The 19,737-nt window shown below is 39.6% G+C and overlaps 1 protein-coding gene across 2 annotated transcripts; it reads right to left on the reverse strand.

Annotated features, from left to right (window-relative positions):
• Positions 1-6,461: 6,461 nt before the first annotated feature.
• On the reverse strand, positions 6,462-16,749 carry RFC3 (replication factor C subunit 3). Of its 2 annotated transcripts, none has more exons than XM_080575387.1 (9): positions 16,591-16,749; positions 15,949-16,086; positions 14,734-14,801; positions 11,839-11,936; positions 11,004-11,185; positions 10,625-10,761; positions 10,417-10,515; positions 9,257-9,326; positions 6,462-7,631 (listed from the first exon to the last, which is right to left on the reverse strand). In XM_080575387.1, exons 1-9 carry the CDS (start codon positions 16,675-16,677, stop codon positions 7,440-7,442), a joined length of 1,071 nt encoding a protein of 356 aa, XP_080431513.1. In that variant the 5' UTR covers positions 16,678-16,749; the 3' UTR covers positions 6,462-7,439. The 2 variants fall into 2 exon arrangements, with proteins under 2 accessions (XP_080431513.1, XP_080431514.1); XM_080575388.1 differs by lacking the exon at positions 16,591-16,749 and adding an exon at positions 14,970-15,007 and having other exon boundaries at positions 15,949-16,087.
• Positions 16,750-19,737: the final 2,988 nt, after the last annotated feature.

Raw genomic sequence — 19,737 nt, forward strand, 5'->3', positions numbered from 1 at the left:
CACTTGCTACAGATCAGGTGCTCCTAAAAAACAGCCACGTGACAGAGGCAGTAGTAGCCTAACTAGAATCAAACAATTTCTGAACAACTGTCAGTGGTTCTAAAAGCAACCATCCCCTTCAATAAGGAATTAATGTTTGGTTAGAAGGATAATATATTAATACTTCCTCACATTTATGAGCGTTCACAAGTGTTATAAAGCCAGAAGGTCTACCTGAAATTCCCATTTTAATTAGCATGCCAATAGCAAAACCAGGACTGAGTTCATTTGTTCATTTTTACACGATGGCCTGCATTTGAAGTCCTCAGGACAGGTGCTATCTTGAGCTAAAGGATACATCAGGGAAATGTTGACCTTTGGCTTAATGGAAACTCCTCCTGGCCTGCTCTCCTGAGTAGTGTTTAGTCATCATTTGTTTTCCTCTTGTGCTCTCTGCTTTTCTGAGACAGATTTTAGAAGAGACAGGTACAATTTTTCTGGCCACATTTAGGCCTGTAGAATGTAGATGTGTTAGTCTTGCTCTGTGCTTTGTATTCCCTGGATAGTTAATAGCAAGAGGTAGCCCCTTTAGAGCATGAATCCTAGAATTCACCCTGAGCAAGTGTTGGGATTCGAGAGCTCATGTTCTGCACCTTATCTTCTCTGTCCATTGCTTGCGGAAGGACCTTGGAGAGGAGCTCAGCCTCAGACACTGGTCCTTGGGTATTTCATTTAGGAAAAATGGATCCTAAGTAGGAGTTAAGATCTAAGAATGGAAAAGAGGAACATGAACAACAGTAAAGACAGACAAATTCTTCCTCCAGCACCTTTTGGCCAAGCAATGCTGTCTACATATCCCTATTCTGTAGAAAATATCATGTTAAACTGGAAAGAGAGACAAGAAACAGCAGCCTAGCTGTCTTGGTTTCATCTGGGATAGAGTTAATTTTCTTCCTAGTGGCTGGTATGGTGCTGTGTTTTGGATTTAGGATGAGAATAATGCTGATAACACACTGATGTTTTTGTTGCTGAGAAGTGCTTACACTAAGTCAAGGACTTTCAGCTCCTCGTGCTGCCCTGCCAGTGAGGAGGCTGGGGGTGCACAAGGAGCTGGGAGGGGACAGAACCAGGACAGCTGGCCCAGACTGGCCAGAGGGACGTTCCATAACACATGGCATCGTGCTGAATACAATAATACCGGGGGAGTTGGGCAGGGGGCTGCTGCTGCTTGGGGACGGGGTAGGCATTGGTTGGTTGGTGGTGAGCAATTGCACAGTGCATCACTTGCTTGGTTTACCTCATTGTTTTCTTTCTTTTTTTTTCTTTCTTATTAAACAAACCTTGTCTCAGCCCGTGAGTTCTTGCATTTTTCTTAATTCTCTCCCCCATCCCACTGGGGAGGGGGGATTGAGCAAACAGCTGTGTGGTGTGCAGCTGCCTGCCTGGTTAAACCACAACACTAGCTCGGCTCTTCTTCACAGTACTTGCCACTACTTATGCTTATGGTCATTCAAGGCCTCATCTGTGCAAAGGACACTTTCAAAAAAGCTTCCAGTGTCTAACACTATTTCTGATCTACCACTGATTACCACCTGTACAAATATCAATATTTATAAAGCCAAAGCCTTCTTGCTTTTTCTGATTTGCATGTCGCTCTAAATTCCCCAGTGTGGGAGACTTCTTCATTTTCTCCACATACAGTCCATCTGCTGTTGCTAACTTCTGTCATGGACCCATTGAAAATCACCCACAACCACCTCAGGATCCATGCATGAGCATAGATTGGGGTCGCCTGTTCTGTGCTTGCACGTTGAATCTCACACAGACGTCACGAAGTTGGCACAGTGGCTGCAGCCCATAATGCTCACATCCCTAGAGCTAAGAGACTGTGAACAAACACTGTTTATCTTCCTCTGGCATAAACAGGTTTGATGAGGACGAGTCTATCGTAAAAGACTTTTGCCCACTGGGTAAATGTCTTTCTTCTAATTGTCTGCTAATTGGCAAAGAGCTAATCCCACTTATCATAGAAATTCTTTCTCTGGAGAAAACTGAGCTGAGAGTTTCATAAATCCTTTCCCCTCATCCTTTTCAATTTTAAAAATTATTCTAGTGTCATTTGGTAGCTATCACCTAAGGAGGTGTTCTGTTTGAGTTAATCAGCTCCTGCAAGGTTATCTGTGATCTATCCAAAACTGCCGAAGCCAGCATCTTGACTTCTGTCTTAATTAGTAATTACTGGCCTAAAATTGTCATTTACCATAGGCATTTGTACTGACCTCTCAAATTAAGATCATTCATGAAATTAAAAGTGGAAGAATTGGGTTGCATATTCTATCCACCAAAGCATATTATTCATGGTGTGTGGCAGGGAACCCAAGTGTAAGCTATGATTAAGAACACTGCAGTTAGCTTGTCTTTGAAATGTAAATACAATTAATGAGTATACCTGTCCTCCCCCAGGATCTGTCCTTGTCTGCTTCATCCTTCTGACTTCTTTGTTTCTTCTTTTTGATTGGGCTCTTGATTTTCTTGCCTTCCTTCCTACTCAAGACTGAAAACATTTTACAGAAAAATTCCCAGCGGCAAAAAGCACAGAAAAATATGCCATAGATTTCTCGAAATGTCTGCTTTATTTTGGCATACCTTTAACGTCTCATTGTGACCAGGACTGTGCTAAGTGTCCCTTTCATAATTTAGCACAACAAATCATTTCACATGAACATAGCGTTGCAAGTTTAAAAGAAGAGCACTGGCTTGCCTGCAGTGAAAGCCCGTATTGGCAACATTTAGCTATGGTAAAGCCGTGTCCATTCACTGTCTGTCACAGACTTACAAACAAGAGCAGCACATTGAATATAGCAAAGTAAAGAGTCTTATTCAAAAAGAAGAAAATGTTCTTGAGGAAACACTGGGGCAGCCAGAAGAGGGAGGTGACAATAGGTCTCCATCTCTGTGTTGTCAGTTGCCCTTGATCCACACTCTCCTAACTGTATAGTGTCATGAGAAGAGGCTAAAAACACCCAAGAAAGGTATTTTAAGAGTAAATCATGACAGAATTGCCATATAGCCCTTTTGGGAACGTGAACAGGAAACACACCTTCTACAATTTTTACTAGCTCAAGGAATGCTGAAACAGAGTGCACAAGTTCTTCCAGAAGTTCAGTACCCATGCCACACACAAATGTAGAAGAAAATCTGTTATAGGGATGTTTAATGGCTAATAGGCTTATTTTTCAGGCGAGCAAAGCATCCAATGTTTAAAAAAATAATAATAAATGACTAGGCAGGCCTGGTTGTCTCAACTAATTTGGACAGAATATAATTTCAGTTTTGATGACAGAAAAATCTGAGTCCTTTTCTCAACATATTGAAGTTAATAGCAAACTCTTTAATCTACACCATGTTGCAACGTGCAGCTAATGCCTGACATGCAACTTGGATGACATACTATTGATTAGTCTGCAGGGCACATTCAACCGTAGAGTTGATTTCTTTTGATTTCTTTTGCATGCTTACATATTTGCTTTCCTTCCCTGCATATGAAAAATAACGATCAAGAGAAGTATTTAGACTTTCAAGAACTAGAAGCACATTTCACTGTCATTTTAAGACAACTTTTATTTAGCAGGCTACAACTCTGGGTTTTGTTTCGGGTCATTGATTGAAATCCAATGCAATAAATCCATACAGCACTAATTGTTAGTGCAGGCACAAGACATTAAGCAAGAAGGATTAAAGACTGCTCAAGCATACTGGAGCTCTTTCCAACAAGACAAATTACAGCTATTATTTTATATCAATGAACTATAATAATCTTGAATTCCCTGCACTGGAAGGAAAATTTGCGTTAATGAACTCTTCTCTTATCTACCTTACCTTCTAACCTGTAATAATCAGGCTACTTCTTCCATAAAGAAGGGGATGTTCCTCGTGTCAGCTTTGCTAATGTGAATTTATTTAATCAAATAAATTTTTAAAATCTGTCTTCCAAACATGACATTTTTATTATGATTAATGCTCAAGTAGTGTTGTTTACCACGGAAGCCTAAAAAATATATAATTTTAAAAATATTTCTTACAGGAGTTAATACTTTGAGTTTAGAAACAGGGAGTAAAGAAGCCTGAATGCACCACTCACCCTTTGCACAGCTGATTTTTGCAGAGCAGAGAGCATTTTGACTAATGTAGTTGCTGTCTGGTTTCTTGATTTTTTAGGTTTTTTTTTAAATCAGTTTCACCCCTAGTTTTCTATGCTACTGTGAAGCTGACTCCCGTGCAACCTCTCAGACTTGTTCAGCGTTTAAGTCCCACCTGGGTGGGAGCAGCTTGAAGTTCTCATTTTGAACTAGCAGGAGGTGATGCTGGATGAAAGCAGGGGTAATCCTCTCAGCATGCAATTCAGAAGCATTTCTAAGCAGGTCTCAAAAGATGAAATCAGCTGAAGAAACAGACCGTCTAGAGGTTGATCCTGTGCTATTCCGTGTTTAAAAGACTATCTGACTGCCTCTCCCACTTGATCTGTCAGGCAGGTGCGGTGTGCGGTGCTCAGCATACGTCTGGCATGCCACTATTACTCAGTTGCACAAAATAAAGGCTGTGAAGGCAGCCAGGCCCACCCCAACACCCTTGCTTACCAGGCTAAGGTTCTGCTTTTGTGGTAAAAGGCATATATAGTGCTGTTACATGGTAAGCTCATAAGGGGAAAAATAGCCAAAGTCTCCTTTTTGTTTAATAGCCACCTGGTCCTGCAGTCCCATCAGCCCCATTTGCCGATGGGCATCATGAGGAGGAATTGGGGGGTATTTGCCCCCTGCTTCCTCCAGCACAGCCCAGAAGCCCAGTTCTACACCACACAGCTTCTTTGTAAATGCTACAGCTACCCAAAAGAGGCTTAGTCTCTGAGGAGGTACTCCAAAAAGTACACTTCTTACTGATCATAGATACTGAAGCACTTCTTCCCTTAAAAGTTAGTTACTGTAGGAAGAGGGAACATGTACAGAGGCTTATGAGACAGTGCGCTTGTTTATTAAGTTTGCATGTTCTAGGCTATGGAATATGAAAAGACAAGAGCAGGATCAACAGGAGAAAGTACAGGCTTTCCAGAACAGTGATGACCACTGTATCTGATCATTACCCTATTTTTCCATCCTCGACTACTTGTTTCACCTGAGATAAGAGCATAAAAATGAAACCATTCAAAAAGTGGCAGCAAGAACAGCCACACCATTATGCTGGGGTTTTTATGTTGGGGTTTCAGTCTCCTGGACGAAGCAGCTGAGGTCTTTTCAAGCAGCAGTCCACTCCTCTATCTCCAGCTGACACAAGTACTATCCAGCTCCTGCCTCTTCACCCTCCACATGGATTGTATTACACAATATTTCACAAATCCCTACAACCATTCTTCTTCTCCTACATTGGTTCTTAACGGTACAGTGACATGGACCAAGCCTGCTTTACCAACTTCTGAACTCAGATGCTTCATTTATGAGAATGGTTCACAGAACAAGATGCTAAATCAGACAAGAAAATAAAATACCAAGATAGCTAACTTCTGCTTACCTGTCCAGAAAGCTGCTTTAACTCCTAGGAAGCAGGATGGGGCCATGGAGGCAGTTGTCATGAAGCTTCAGGATGCCCTTCATACCCTTTCTGTAGCACCCTTTCCAGGGACAGCTGATTAAAAGAGGCAGTGGGCACTTTTAAATGGTGTCACTTACCATTGTCATCACATCCTGGAGTTAGAGTAGGCAAAAGGTAAATTTTATTTGGCTTTTGAAAATAGGTACAGACTAGTCTGCTGAAACAGCAAGCAATCAGTACATGCAGTAATTATGCCCCCCTCTCCCATTCTTGCGCTCCGTCTTGTAAGATATTTAAGCATTCATTTCCACAATTATTGACTCTGCTAATGTAATTTATTTCAGAATTAACAAAATAATGATTTTCCAGGATCTCCATCAGTCAATCAAGACTCTCACCATCTTGACAAACTACCACTGCTGTAGCTTTGCGTGACAAGAGCAGATGGAAGAGAGAGCCCATCTTTTAGATTTCCTTAATTTCAAGACCAGTTGGGCACAAAGCAGGCCAGCACTGTCTCGTGAGAATGAAACGGAAGGTAAGCTGTGTGTTAACGACATACACAGGGATGGTCAAGTTCCCAGAGAACAGCAGTGACACTTGCCCTTTGACAAGAAAACTAGGGAGATTCTTTATCAATTACTGCAGAGAGGCCCTTAATTAAAAAAAAAAAAGCCATTACATATAACTAGTTCTGACTCAAGAAGTCCTCAAAATCTACATGCTTTCTGGCTTAATTAAGGGGACTAGGAAACAGTATTTAATACATTTATGTGTATTTAAAAGTATCTAGTAATAGTCTAAATCAGCAAAATGAAAGCTACGAATGTCATCAATTTAGTCATTTTTTAGGGTACCACAGGACATAGAAATAACGTGTGAAAGACTTGCAGCATAAATTGGTGTAACTTCTTTTATTTCGGTGTCTCCCTGATGATGCATGTCTCACCTTTCTGAAAGATATTCTACATCAAATTAAAGTCATAAAGCCGGAATGTACATTCATTTAAGGTTATCACATATGCTAATTCAACATTTAATTTGTTGTTCATATTCTCTTACAATTTATTCTACTATTTAAAAGAAAGCATTACATATTCTTTCACATCTTAAAGTGACGTTTTTGTTAAAATTTGAAAACTGACCATCGGTTAAACCAGAATCAAAAGAATAATCTTTATCTGAAGTTGTGTAGTTGTGTGTGTTAAAACAAATATGCAAGTGTCAGCCAGCAAGTGGCCCTACTTTATATGGATATATTCTTTCTAAACAAAAAAGTTCAATGTTGTCAAACTGATATACAAGCAATGAAGAAGCATTATTCACCCAATTTCAATACAACGGCTTACAAACGGAGTCAAAAAACATTCAGTATCAACATGCCACAGATAAAAAACACTGTGGTTAAAAAACAAAAAAGCCAAACAAACAAGACCTGTAAGTGACTAGGCAGAAAATATATACATTCCTCAAACTGGAGTTTACCACAACATGGATATGTATGTATAAAATCTTTTGCTTACAGCCCTGGCCTTGAACAATCAAGAAGCCAACATGCAGCATCTCTTCTTCACGTAAGCTTACAAATACTGCAGGCAGACTATGATCTTATACAGCTTCCAAGGCAACCTGTTATCTTTTGGAAAGGACAAAAGTATTTTGTATGAATTTACCAATAGATTTGATGCTGTTAACAATCCATCTGGTTTCTAAAACTGAACTCTCTTCTCCAGTTCGTTGTAGTTTATATGAATGACAAAATAACTTTGAACAATATCCATGTGCCATCAAGCATGGACAAGTAGACCATGTTATTTATTGGCTATGTTACTGCCATCATGATACAAAGACTCTGTATGCAGCTCCAGGCATCACGGTTAGAACATCATGTCATCTAGTCCATCCTCCATAAACTTCTTGTAAATTGCCATAAACTTTGCTACAAATGCTTCAAGATGATAAATGACTTTGCTGCCCAGTTGCAAGCGGTGTTCATAGAAGGCTGCCATTTGTGCAACTTCTCCTTTCAGTTGTCCATCACAGTTATTCAAAAGCTCTGTCAGAAGACCCTAAAAGCAAGACAGCATTCAAAAAAATTACACTCTTTCTGTTAAAGAGGATAACCTCAATTTTCTGGAAATAGCTAAGTAAATGACCATCAGCTCAGTCAGGAATCTAACAGAAAAGATGTTTAAGAATCATTACACCACCTCTCTGACAGGACTAGACTGATGGAACTGTGTCTCTTCAGAATATTCTTCCGGGATAAATAATTCATGTCAAAACAGAAGTTAACTGTTATATTCTTAGACAAGAAAAATCATATAAGGGAACTGCTCATGCCTTAATGATGAAAATAAACTAGCTTCATCTCCAAATGCTATAAACTCTACTTGCATGCAGGCACACCACTATAAGGAGAATTTTACAAAGACACAGGTTTGTTAAGATCACTTATTTCCTATCTTGACATCACTGATCGAAAAGAGTAATAAGCTGTTGTTAACAACAAGGAAATGGCTTAAAGGCTATATATACAGAGTTGTGTACGTATATAGACACACAAGATACTTTACAATTACTTCCATCACGGCAAAAAAAAAAAAACACTATTTCTGGTCTGAGACAAAAAAAATCACTGCAAGTCTATCTCTATTAAAACCTGGGATTAAGTGAGAAGTATCTCAAGCACATTTCAGGTTTATGAAGTAGGCAGAGGACACCTTTGGCTTGAAGACAAGAGTCCTCAAACAGGGCAATGCAGGAACTACTAACTCACCATTAGCAAGAAAAGTTAAAGATAAGTCACTACTGCAACTGTCACAAAGCAGAAGTCAATGCGACAAAAAGATTTTGTCTATGGCAATATCCACCCAGGGTAAATTGCAAACCTTATCTTTAACCTTCGTCCTTTGTTCTGGTCTGGGTTTTCTTTTTTTTGTTTGTTTTTCCCCCTCTCCTTCTAGCATCTTTTCACCCTGCCTAAAATAAAAACACATGTCCTATTCTTTTGTTTGTTTGTTTTTAATAGTATAACAAGATTTCTGAAGAAACCTGCTGCTCTACTTTCCTTCATGAACCTCTCCAACAGGACATAGCAAATACTGAATATATAACAGAACTTTCACAAAAGAGAATAAACTGAATCAAAACTAGCCCATAAAAATACACCTATGCTTCAGTACAGAAAATGACAAATGACCTGGTAAATCTTCAGGGGGACAAAGCATGTCCTCCTTCGGTTTTACTCAGCTATAATGTTGCTGTCAATGATCACAAAGTAAAGTCCAGTAAACCCATTCAACAGAGGTCTGAACAGGGAATGCTGTGATAAAAATACACTAGTTACAGAACAGAATCTTCCTGCCCTCAAGATGTACACTACTCATATCCATGTTCCAAAATATATTTAGGCATGAACAGAACAGTCCAGTAGATACACTCAGGATCCTGTGAACTGAATGCTATGGAACAATGTTTGCAGGAACAAGGTCTTTAGCTACTGATTTAAAAGTGATGACCTGGACTGTTCTGGTTACTTAATAGGAAGAAGCATCTTGAAGTCACTCACATCTGTTTGGAAAGAACACAACTTTCATTCTATATTTGGATATTTTTGATTTTTTTTTCCATTTAAAAACAGATTTTCAGTGTTTATATCTCTACCACATTAAGAGCTAGATAGCTGAAGTACCTTCATTATAATTTCAGGAGGAATACAATGTGTTAGGAGTTCATAAAGCCGTCCACGAACCTCTAAAAGCCTGTTGGAAAGACAACAAAATATCAGATATATACCCACAAAGCATACAATTTTTTACTATTTTTTACTGTAGTCATTTTGTCAAGTGTGGGCAAGATGATCAGGTTGTAGAAAATGATCCAATTATCAATTCTCAACTTCTGATACTGAGAGGCTACCGACATTTGAATTCTATACAAGATTTTCAATGACATCAAGTAACATATGGAGCAGCCTAAAAGAAGCAGGCTGCATGTATGAGACACAAAGTGAAATAATAAAGAGGGCACTTCCCACTGTGCTTGAAAAATAAAACGCTTCATCCTAAGCTCTTTCACAAAGTCACATTACGCTAAAGATGGTGAAACAAAAGCTTTAAGTATGAAAGTAAAAAGGACAGCATAGTACTCAGCTAAACTTATGATCACTTTTGGTAACAAGTCTGCAACACACTGTACAGAAAAGGCAGAGAAATTGATCATTCACCATTAGAATGAAGACCAGAAACCACCTACAGATTTAACCAAAAAACTGAACATAAAAGAGTTGAGTTGAAAGAGACCTAGAAAGGCCACAAACACTCAAGACACTCCATTATTCCTGAAACACATACGTCTAATTAAAAGTTTACTGCAACTTAACCTCATTATTTCCAAGCCTTCCCACCATGAACATCATGAAAAACGTTACTTTCTCCTCCTCAAGTCTTTCCACACCTCCCCACTCTGTTCTCTCGAAGTCTCACTGCTTCCATATATGCCACGTTCTCTATCTGTTCTCTATTTCTACCTATTCAATGATCTCTCTGATCATTTCTGGTCATCTTCTCCAGACTCGAGAATTTGCCTAAAACCTTTCAGTGTGGTGCTTAGAAATGGATAGACCATTTCAAAACAAGCCTCGCTACTGCTACGTAAACAGCAGAGACCTACTCCAGTGTCACACAGGCTATATTTCCAACCTTGTAATCCACTAAGCTACAAACTCCAGTAAAACGTCAGAAAATTACAGATAACTAAAGATGGCATGTTTTTAACTACGGCATTTCTTACGTTCAAGAAAAAAAAACATACATACATAATTTATAAATGTAAGCATGTTTATTCATCTACCTTTGTGGTGTCTGTTGACTGACAATAGCATTTGCAGTTTCTCTCAAATAAACTTCCCAGTCCATTTCAGGAATGTCTTGATCAGCAGTGAAAGGATACCTGCATAATGATGATAATAAAGCAAACTGTCACCTACTCAAACAACGATACAGAAGTTGATTGCTATGTCTAAAGGCATAGTTTACATTAATATTCAGCAGTCACTTACTGTTGTACTCTGCAAGACTCGCACATCAGCAGTGCTTTCCGAAGATTCCTGCCAGACTTCTCTGCAAGCCTTTGAGCCAGTTCCTGAGGAAGAGTCAGGCCTTCCTTCTTACACACACTGGACAATACATTGCAGATCTAGATGGGAAACAGCACAGAGCACAACATTTAGCGAACAGTTTAGCACCAACAGGTTCTCCTACATGAAAAATTTCTGAACCAGAGATGGACCACTCTTTCAAGTGACGTGCCTGACAAGTCACCCACCACTAAGAAAAACTAGGTCGCTTGGTGAAAATAAAACATTTCAGAAGCCCACAACAAGAACTCATCTGGCAAGAAGTTTTAAAGGATTTATTACTGCTTCTGTTTCAACGTACATCTTCGATGCTGGGAGCAGGCACTCGGATGGCCAGGCATCTGCTTTGAATAGGTGCTATAATTTTTGAGATGGAGTTGCAGCACAGGATCAGCCTGCAGGTTGCCATGTACTTCTCCATTGTTCTTCTCAAAGCATGCTGGGCATCTTTAGTCAGTTTGTCGACTTCTGTTAACAGCACCACTGAAAAAGGGTAAAAAGAAGTGCACTTTTTTTTCATATCAGATCGCTTTAATAAAAGGAGTACTTTGACATATAAGTGATAATATTAAAATGAATTAAGGAAGCAGCACAGTTCCACGGGCAGGAAAATAAGGCAAGATTAAGACAACAAGCACGCCTTGCGTAGTCTGCCACTCCCTCATACTCTATACTTATGTACTGTAATGTCCATTTCTTTAGAGTAGGGCCTGCAACACTTCAGTGCTGAGTAATTCAGGTAGACGTGGAAGCTTTCAACCTGATAACAAGTGCAGTAACTTCTTACAGTAATTCTAAGTAAGAAATGCAAAAAGAATTTATGGCATAAGGTTATATAAAAACCCCACACATTTCTTGAAGACTCCCCTCAACGTATTTTATATTAAGAAGCTAAAATCTTATCTTAGCAAAGGAGGGGCAGAAAGCTGCCTTGTTATGGCAGATGCAGGGCCTTTCCATGGAACTACAAAGAAAAAGAAAAGATATATTTCAATAATGCTTTGGAACAATCAAGAGACACTCAATACAAAACAACTAACTTTTTTAGTTACTTTCTGCAGATTCAGTCACCTGAAATCTCAGGGAAAAAAAAGTTTCAAAAATACTTCGACTGGTTTTGCACTGTTTTTACTCACCTTTGAAGTCACGTTGAGTACTTGTCTCAAGCTGTTGGGATTGTGCTACTGTCTTCAAGAGTTCCTGAATTACTACACGGTCATTATTTCCAGCATCACTGCATCAAGAGATTGAACAGAACTTGTTTTAAAACAACAGCTTTACACTGCATATAAAATACATCCTCCTAAGCAGCCTTTTGGTCAACTGACTATCCAAGAATGACAGAAGAATTCAGAAGCTATTGAGGTTAGAATTAACCTCAACACACACATTTGGTTACAAGTTACCTTCCCAAGTAATAAAAAAAACTCGAACTTTGTGAAGGCATGGCTGGATTAGTCACACTGTATTTGGAAGTAGCAAAACTGTTGTCAAATGTTTTTATCAACTTACTAAAACAAAACACATTTTTCTGGCATGAGAAATCAAACCTTTTGTCACCTTCAACTTGGACACAAACACTTACTGTGACCATTTTTGCCCACCATTGTGGAAAGAAAAAGTGAGTAACCACATAGTAGGATGCCTGACTCAAAGGACTGATGTAAACACTTTATTTTTCCCTTAGAACTAGATGTCATGCTATGAACAAACCACATGCTTAATGCAAATTTGAATGGCAGACACAGTGAAGTTATAAAAAGTTACTAATAAAAGATTAATACTGAGATACCATTAGAGCACAGCTGGCAGGCTTGTTTTTCTTAGAAGGCAGGAAAACAAGAGGAAATACATGCTGATCTCCTTCCTGACTCTTCTCTGTACTATACCCTCACTGGCAACTGCACAGCTTTCTTAGCTCCTAAGTCAGTAGCTCAGCACGCTTGACTCAGATTTGACAGCCACTGGGGTGACTGACTTGTCAGCTCTATTACTGAAGCAGCACAGAAAAGAGGAGGAAAAAAACAGTCCTTAGCCTCTTCAGACTGTCGTCTTCACAGAGGGAGCAGCTCTGCAATGTTTCACTGGCAAGCAAATAAAAAGGACACTCATCTGCCCTGCCTGAGTCACCACTCCACCCGACCTTCCCCTTCTTTGCCAAGGAGAAGGCAGCAGGATGGACAGAAGCATCACGTTAACTCAACATTCACAATCTGCTGAACAGGCTATGCTGACTTAGACTGAAGCGCCTACTCGGTCCAAGAGATTTGTCCTTCAGCAAGGGAACAGGACTATGATTACAGAAAAAAAAAAATCTAGTTCTACTCACATCAACTTTTGGAAATGGAAAACAGTTTCCTAATATTTAAAATAAAGTATTTTTTGCAGTAACAGAGAATCCAGGGTCATAATTTCATGGTGATAGATTACCCTTGATACTATGCAACCACAGCAAACGTTCCAGGAAAACAATGAGCAAAGGCAGAATTACCACAAAAATGTACTTTTTACCCCTCCATATTCTTTCACTACTCACTTACTCAGGGTACCCCATTTTAGAATATCTACTTGAGCTATTCAAGTGACCAGGAGACAATGCTTTGGAATTCAGATGATAGAACCATTCTTTCTCCTCCAAAAGGAGGCAATCTAATAAAGTTCCATAATAAATTCGACACCTGTAGAGTCCTACCCCTTCCCAGGAGTTAACTTCCTTTCCCCGATAGCCATTTATCACATTCCACGTTACCAAGGATGAAATACATTATTTCACAATACTATTATTCAATCAAAATTCACAAACCACACTGATAAACATTAACCAGCACATGCAGGTTCACTGTCTGGTCAGAAATAAACATGACAATGACAATTATTCCACCACTTAAAGCTTGTGAACCTACATATTAGCAATAAAATACTTGCACGTGTAAAATTGCTGCAAATTTAAAATAAAACACCTTTTTAAAAAAATGTTTCAAACTGAAGCACTCTAGAGAGTAACAGAAGCATTAGTTGCATTAGGCTGTCAGAGCAGAAGACTGAATGTCAGACTTTTTATATCACCAAGATGATATATTCACTATTACTGTTTATTCTTAATTATATAGTTTATTAGTAAAAATCTCAGCTTTGTTTGATGCCACACCAGGATACCAGCAGATAGTCACTGATCAATATACAGAGACTAACAATAAAACAAGCTTTTAAAGCCACGCTGTATGACAGAAACACAGAGCAACACAAGAAAAGATTTAGTGATAAGCACAAAGTTACAAGTTACTTCAGGATACTCAATGTCTTACAATTTCAACTCGGACAACAAAGCCACCATAACCAAAACCTACCACTGCACAAAGACATTTACTGTCTTGTGATTTAAAGTAACATTAAAGGGCTTCAGGTAAATACAAGTATTTACTCTGGGTCAGTGAACTATCATCAGCAATTTCACAACTGTCACAGGAGACATACAACACGCCCTTACAGCTTCTGCCATTTAAATCAACATCTGACTTCCCTCATAACAGGACTCCCAGGATTTAGTGGGTGCTTTTTGTTGTTGTTGCTTTGTTTTTAAAACTCTGTGCTTTACTCTAATTTAAAAGAGTTATAAGGTAAACCTTGCTTGCTTTCAAGTTACTTTATTTTTGTATTCATAAGAGAAGTAATAATTTTGGGTTGTTGGTTCCAACAAAAGTTTTCATTTGCAACCCAAATGGCTAAACTTATGAATCCAGAATTGTTCCTCGGTACCCAGTCCTCTACATCTGCACGCTGATCCAGCTGGTTAAGCAGAACATTACTGTTTTAATTATACAGCAATCCAAATGTTTGTTCATTTAGAGCTGTTCAATTAAAAATCCTCTCCCTGCCCTCACGTGCTGCCCAAACCTACAAGCCAATATCTAATTTGCTCAGGCAATAAATTGGGTGATCAGGCCCTTATATAGCTCAAAACCACTTAAATACGGCTAGTGACTTATATTTAAAGTGCAACTTTTTTTTTTTTTTTTTAACTGTACACTTACCTTGGGTTAACTTCAAGGTGATAATTGCTTGCAATTGTGCTAATTTCAATCTTCTTTTTAGAAGGTGCCTATGTAGAAAGTAACCATATTACATTTCAGAAAGAGTTCTAAAGTCAGAAGGAAATATCGATCTTACAGATTATAACTAGTTAGGTTGTTGGAAAACTGTTAAGTCCCGCAGACCAAACAACCACTCAAATACTAGCCTTATGCATCTCCTACGCCTCACAACCCACCCTCAAAGGAGAAAAGGAGTTCTGATGCATCAACTACCCTATAAAACAGAAACCAGGGCAGGTGGGTTGGAATTATACAATCTTTAAAGCCTCTTTCAACCCAAGCCATTCTATGATTCAAACACTAATGGTGATTATAGTGTAATGGTGATTATTAATGCATACTCCATTTACTGAGTTTTGTATCAACGAATCTCATTACTGGAATCAGCCATTTAAAATATATGATATTTTGTCCACAGAGAGAAACGCTTTGGAGAAAAAGCTTTGGACAAGCCAGAAAAGGCTGCATAAATGTAACAGTATTTATATAACCCCTAAACTTGGGTCTGAACAGTTTCATACACCCTATATTTATATCACCCAGTCCAAGTATTACATTCATTCCACTACTGAGGATTAAAAAGCGAGCATTAATGACCTACTTATAAATAAAGTTTGATAATTCCTTGATTACTAAGCCTTCCATAACAATGATTGTGAATAAATAACTTTTTAATAATAACTAATTAAGTGCCTGAAACCAGGGCAAGTAGAGCTTAAGCTGACTTTTTCCTAATGAGGAAGCTGCTACTATTGGGATCAAAACACAAGTTTCAATTTTCAAGTATAACTTTGCATATGTAAGAAAAGCTGTGTTAATGATTAAAGAAAACCTGCTTTTACAGACAAATGAAACTATATATTTAACTGAGAGCTAGTCTACTACACATGACGCTGTTTTACTTGTACTAGTTTGACAAACAAACCAAAAAAAAACCACCAACAACCCAGGAACACCTAAAGGAACAAGAATACTTGGCAAAAGTATTTGTTGAAGTAACCAAACTAATTTCGTTAATTGTATAAATAAGCTAAAAGATACTAAATGCACAACACAGACACACATTTTTAAGTTCAAATAAAGGCCTTATAAGAGAAAGATGTCAGTATACAAGTATCCACAGTGCTTTGCAGGGGAAGTGAACTTTTTTTTTACCGTTATACTCTGATGCTCAATCCTCAGCTTTTCCACACCCGGACCGTATAACTCCCTTAACAGACACATTATTCTCGTCTTCTTCCCAGCTCCTGACGGTCCATACACCAAGAGATGGGGGAAGTCACCACACTGAACCTGAACACAAAGCAGCAAGATTTGTTGGCCACAATAGTTACTTTCCGTATGTTAAAAGAGATTATTTATATAACCATTCTCACTGAAGTTTACATGAAATGACTTCTCCAGGTACTGCTCAGTCCCAACATACTAGTTAAATTATGAACTGATGAAGTGAACTCCTTTCCTTCAATACTATTTCCTTTGGAACATATTTGCCCCTCAAAACAATACGTAACCCCATTTCACTGGAAACACCCCCCCAAAAATATGCATTTGCTTCCAGGGTGACAACTTAGGGCTGAAGTATATACATATATACATACACACATAAACACTTCTGGTGTGCATGTACACGTATATACGTTCCTCCTTATACACTGTACGCTCTAAAACCTTTATATATGACCATATTAATTAGGTGTTTAATCGCCGCCTGAGCGAACCGGCGGGCCCGGTCTCGAACCCGTGCCGGAGGGTCCGCGCCCCCCGGCCGCCCGCCGCCCCGCGGCGCCCCCTCACCAGGCAGCGGAGCTGCGCGGCCTGCTGCCGGTGGAAGTCCAGGCGGCCGAGGCTGCCGGGCCGGTACTTGTCCACCCACAGGCTCATGGCGGCCGAAAAGACCCGCGCAGACCCGGCTCCCAACCGCCCTCTACGGCGGCTGCCCGGGGACAAAAGGCAGCGGATGCAAACTCGGCGAGGAGGAAGAGCGCTGCTGCCCCTCCCCCGACGAGCACCCCCACCCGCGTTTTGGGGGCTCTTTCACCCCCGTGAATGATAATTTTTGCCATCGCGCCCTGCTGGGTTTTGCGTGTAAAGACACAAAGGCTGTGCTCCTGCTCGCTGTAACTGTAGTCATTAGTCATACAGAATCATAGGATGGGGTCGGTAGGCACCGTAAATGCGACCCAACTCCAAGGGACCCGCTCAGGGCAGACCCTGTGGCAGGCTCGTTTTGTTCACAAATCATACGCAAACACTTGGTTTGGGGGGTGCTGGCCCCCCGCAGCAGGCCCAGCAGAAAGCATGTCTGAGGGGAGAGCTGTGGTCTGCAGCCAGCGGCGGGAGGCAAGGCGAGCTGGCGGGCAAGGAAGCAGCAAGGAGCAGGCAGGAAGCAGCCCAAAAAGCTTTCTCGGCCTGCCCTCCCTGCCCCTGATCCGGAGCAGGCATAAAAGAGCCCAAACGGCTTCCTTCGCCTGCCCTGCCTGCCCCTGCCCTGATCCATCAGTGTACATCTGGCCTCTGGACCTCTGCAGATGGCGGGCAACAAGAGGCCGGTGTCCTGCGTCGGGGGAACATACGCTCCTCCGCTGCTTTGTCTCGCTCTGTGTCGTCCCAGGCTTGCAGACTCATTACGGATCAGCGGGTTGCCCGTAATCGGTGTGCCACACTGCGAATTTACAAACCAAGCGTGTGGCTTTATTAACAGAATGCCCGTGTACAAGGGGAGGTCTTACTTTGACTCTTTATGTGGTAGCCCTGATAAATGATCGTGCACAAACGATTTGAAAACAGAAAAATTACTTAAAGTCATAAAGCATCGCTATACTATACATAGACTAAAATGTGTCAGCCTAATTTTTGTACTTAAATAACTTTTGGGAAAAAAAAAAAAGATACATTAGGAGTTCATGTGACTTCCTATTTATCCGCTCCATGTTTACATTTATTCACATAGTCAGAAAGCCAGAATGCATGTAATAGCTTTGTTATCCTAAATATTCAAGTTACTCCTAAAGGCCACATAAACCCCGTGGGAGCAAAATAAGAGAGCACATCAACTAGTAAAGTTAGGTGTTTCTGAAACATTGTGTACTCTCCTAGACGCTCATGAATCAGTTTTATTTGCAGATTGAATTATAAAAATTAACTTTATACTGCTTTGTCAGCACCGTCCTTACGCATGACTGAGCTTGTGAAAGCTGCAGCTGCAATATCTGGCCTGTGTGTACATTTGAGTCCCTTTCTTCTGCCCAGCACCACAGAGTGACCAGTTCCCTTGCCCTTTTCTAAGTTTGCATTTTGTGCGTCTACAGTGTTTCTCATGTGGCTGTCCTCTCCCCTCTCTTTTTCATGACTGCTTAATTTCCCTTGTTGTTCCCTTTGGTTAGTTATATTTATGACTAGCCTTTACAAGCTTTTTCAGATCCTTTGTTCATTTACCTCAATTTTTAATAATTTCTGAGTGATGTGTTACTCTTGTGTCTATCAGTGTCATGCCAGACTTAATTGCAATTTCTGTGATAACTCCTTATAACCTACTGTTTTTCCAGCCCCTAGAGATACTGTATTTACAGATGCATGTCACCGTCTAGCAAGTGCTTTGACAGATTCTCCAGGGTTTTGAAAGTACCAGTGAAACAAAATCCTTTTTGGATGAGGTTATACTTAAACAGGTAGGACTCAGTCCAGCAGGCTTTTAGATACTTCCAGCTCCCAATGAGATCACAGGCTGAAGACGCCTAGCAGCTTTGAAATGACCCTAAACTCTTTTTATTATTAGGTCATTAAATTTCCTTAGGATTTCTTATTTTCCTGAGCAGAAAATGTTGGGAATTGCGCCCTACCTCAGCAATGCATTTAAGTATGTGCTTACGTTCATGCTCTCAGTTAAGCTGTTCCCTGCCTTAAAAAGTAATTAAAGAGATGAACAGGATTATTTTCTTAAGTAAATATCTTACAATTTTAAAATCTGGGCCTGCATGAAGCATTGCAGTTGTGGTACTTTTTATCTGATTAAAATGCTCTAGAATGCTTTGATTTTCTACTTCATTAACTTTTTACCTTCACTGTAAATCTAAACAAAAAGAAGTAAGTGTCTAAAATGGAATGGTTTGGCCAAGTGCATTGCAAATAAATTAACATGAATAATACAGAAGATTGAGGCAATTTCAGTTGCAGCCACAATTCACTCAAATATAAGGACTGTTAAAATACATCTTCACTCATATTTCTTCAGTCCAGCAGAAAGTTCAAAACGTAAAATGACTTCTCTGCATGAATAAACTAGAAAATGTATCAGAAAATAGGGATTTTAATTACAAATGGTATTCTGAGCCGCTTACTCCTGTTACACATTATTAAAAAGTGACATGATGTCAGGCACTATAAAAGAAGCTCCCTCCTGTACCCAAATTGAAGTAAAATTATAAGACCTGGATCCAGTGTTTAAATATATATATGTAATTTTTAATCAATTTTAAACTGACTATTAATACAGTGTTAGAAAAAGTTAGAGCATTGTTACACTGACCTCCTCAGTCATTACAGCATGATTGCTGATAGCAATCCAAGCAGCTATTAACAACTCCAAGTACCATTTTGCTGTTCAACAACTTATGTTTTTCAGACAAGACTGTTTGGCATCCTTTGATCCTTCAGGCTGCTTAGCTGAGCGAGATAAATTTTCTTTTCAGTTTCAAATATTTTAGTAGATTATTGCCACTCTGTTGGCTGTCACTCTAGGTTATATCACCCTGTCCCCATCAGAGTGCCTGTATTGCTGCAAGTAAATTGTAGCATATCAAGAAAGAGCAGATCACTAATTACAATGAGGAAAAAAAAAAAAAGAAAAGAGAAAGACTGCAATAAAGTGACATCTGTTCTATTGGTGACATGCTGATGTCATGCAGATTGAATGTGACAGTGGAAAGAAAAGCACTAATGATG

The sequence above is a fragment of the Anser brachyrhynchus genome (genome assembly GCF_964034855.1).
Source record: "Anser brachyrhynchus genome assembly, chromosome: 1".
NCBI lineage: Eukaryota > Metazoa > Chordata > Aves > Anseriformes > Anatidae > Anser > Anser brachyrhynchus.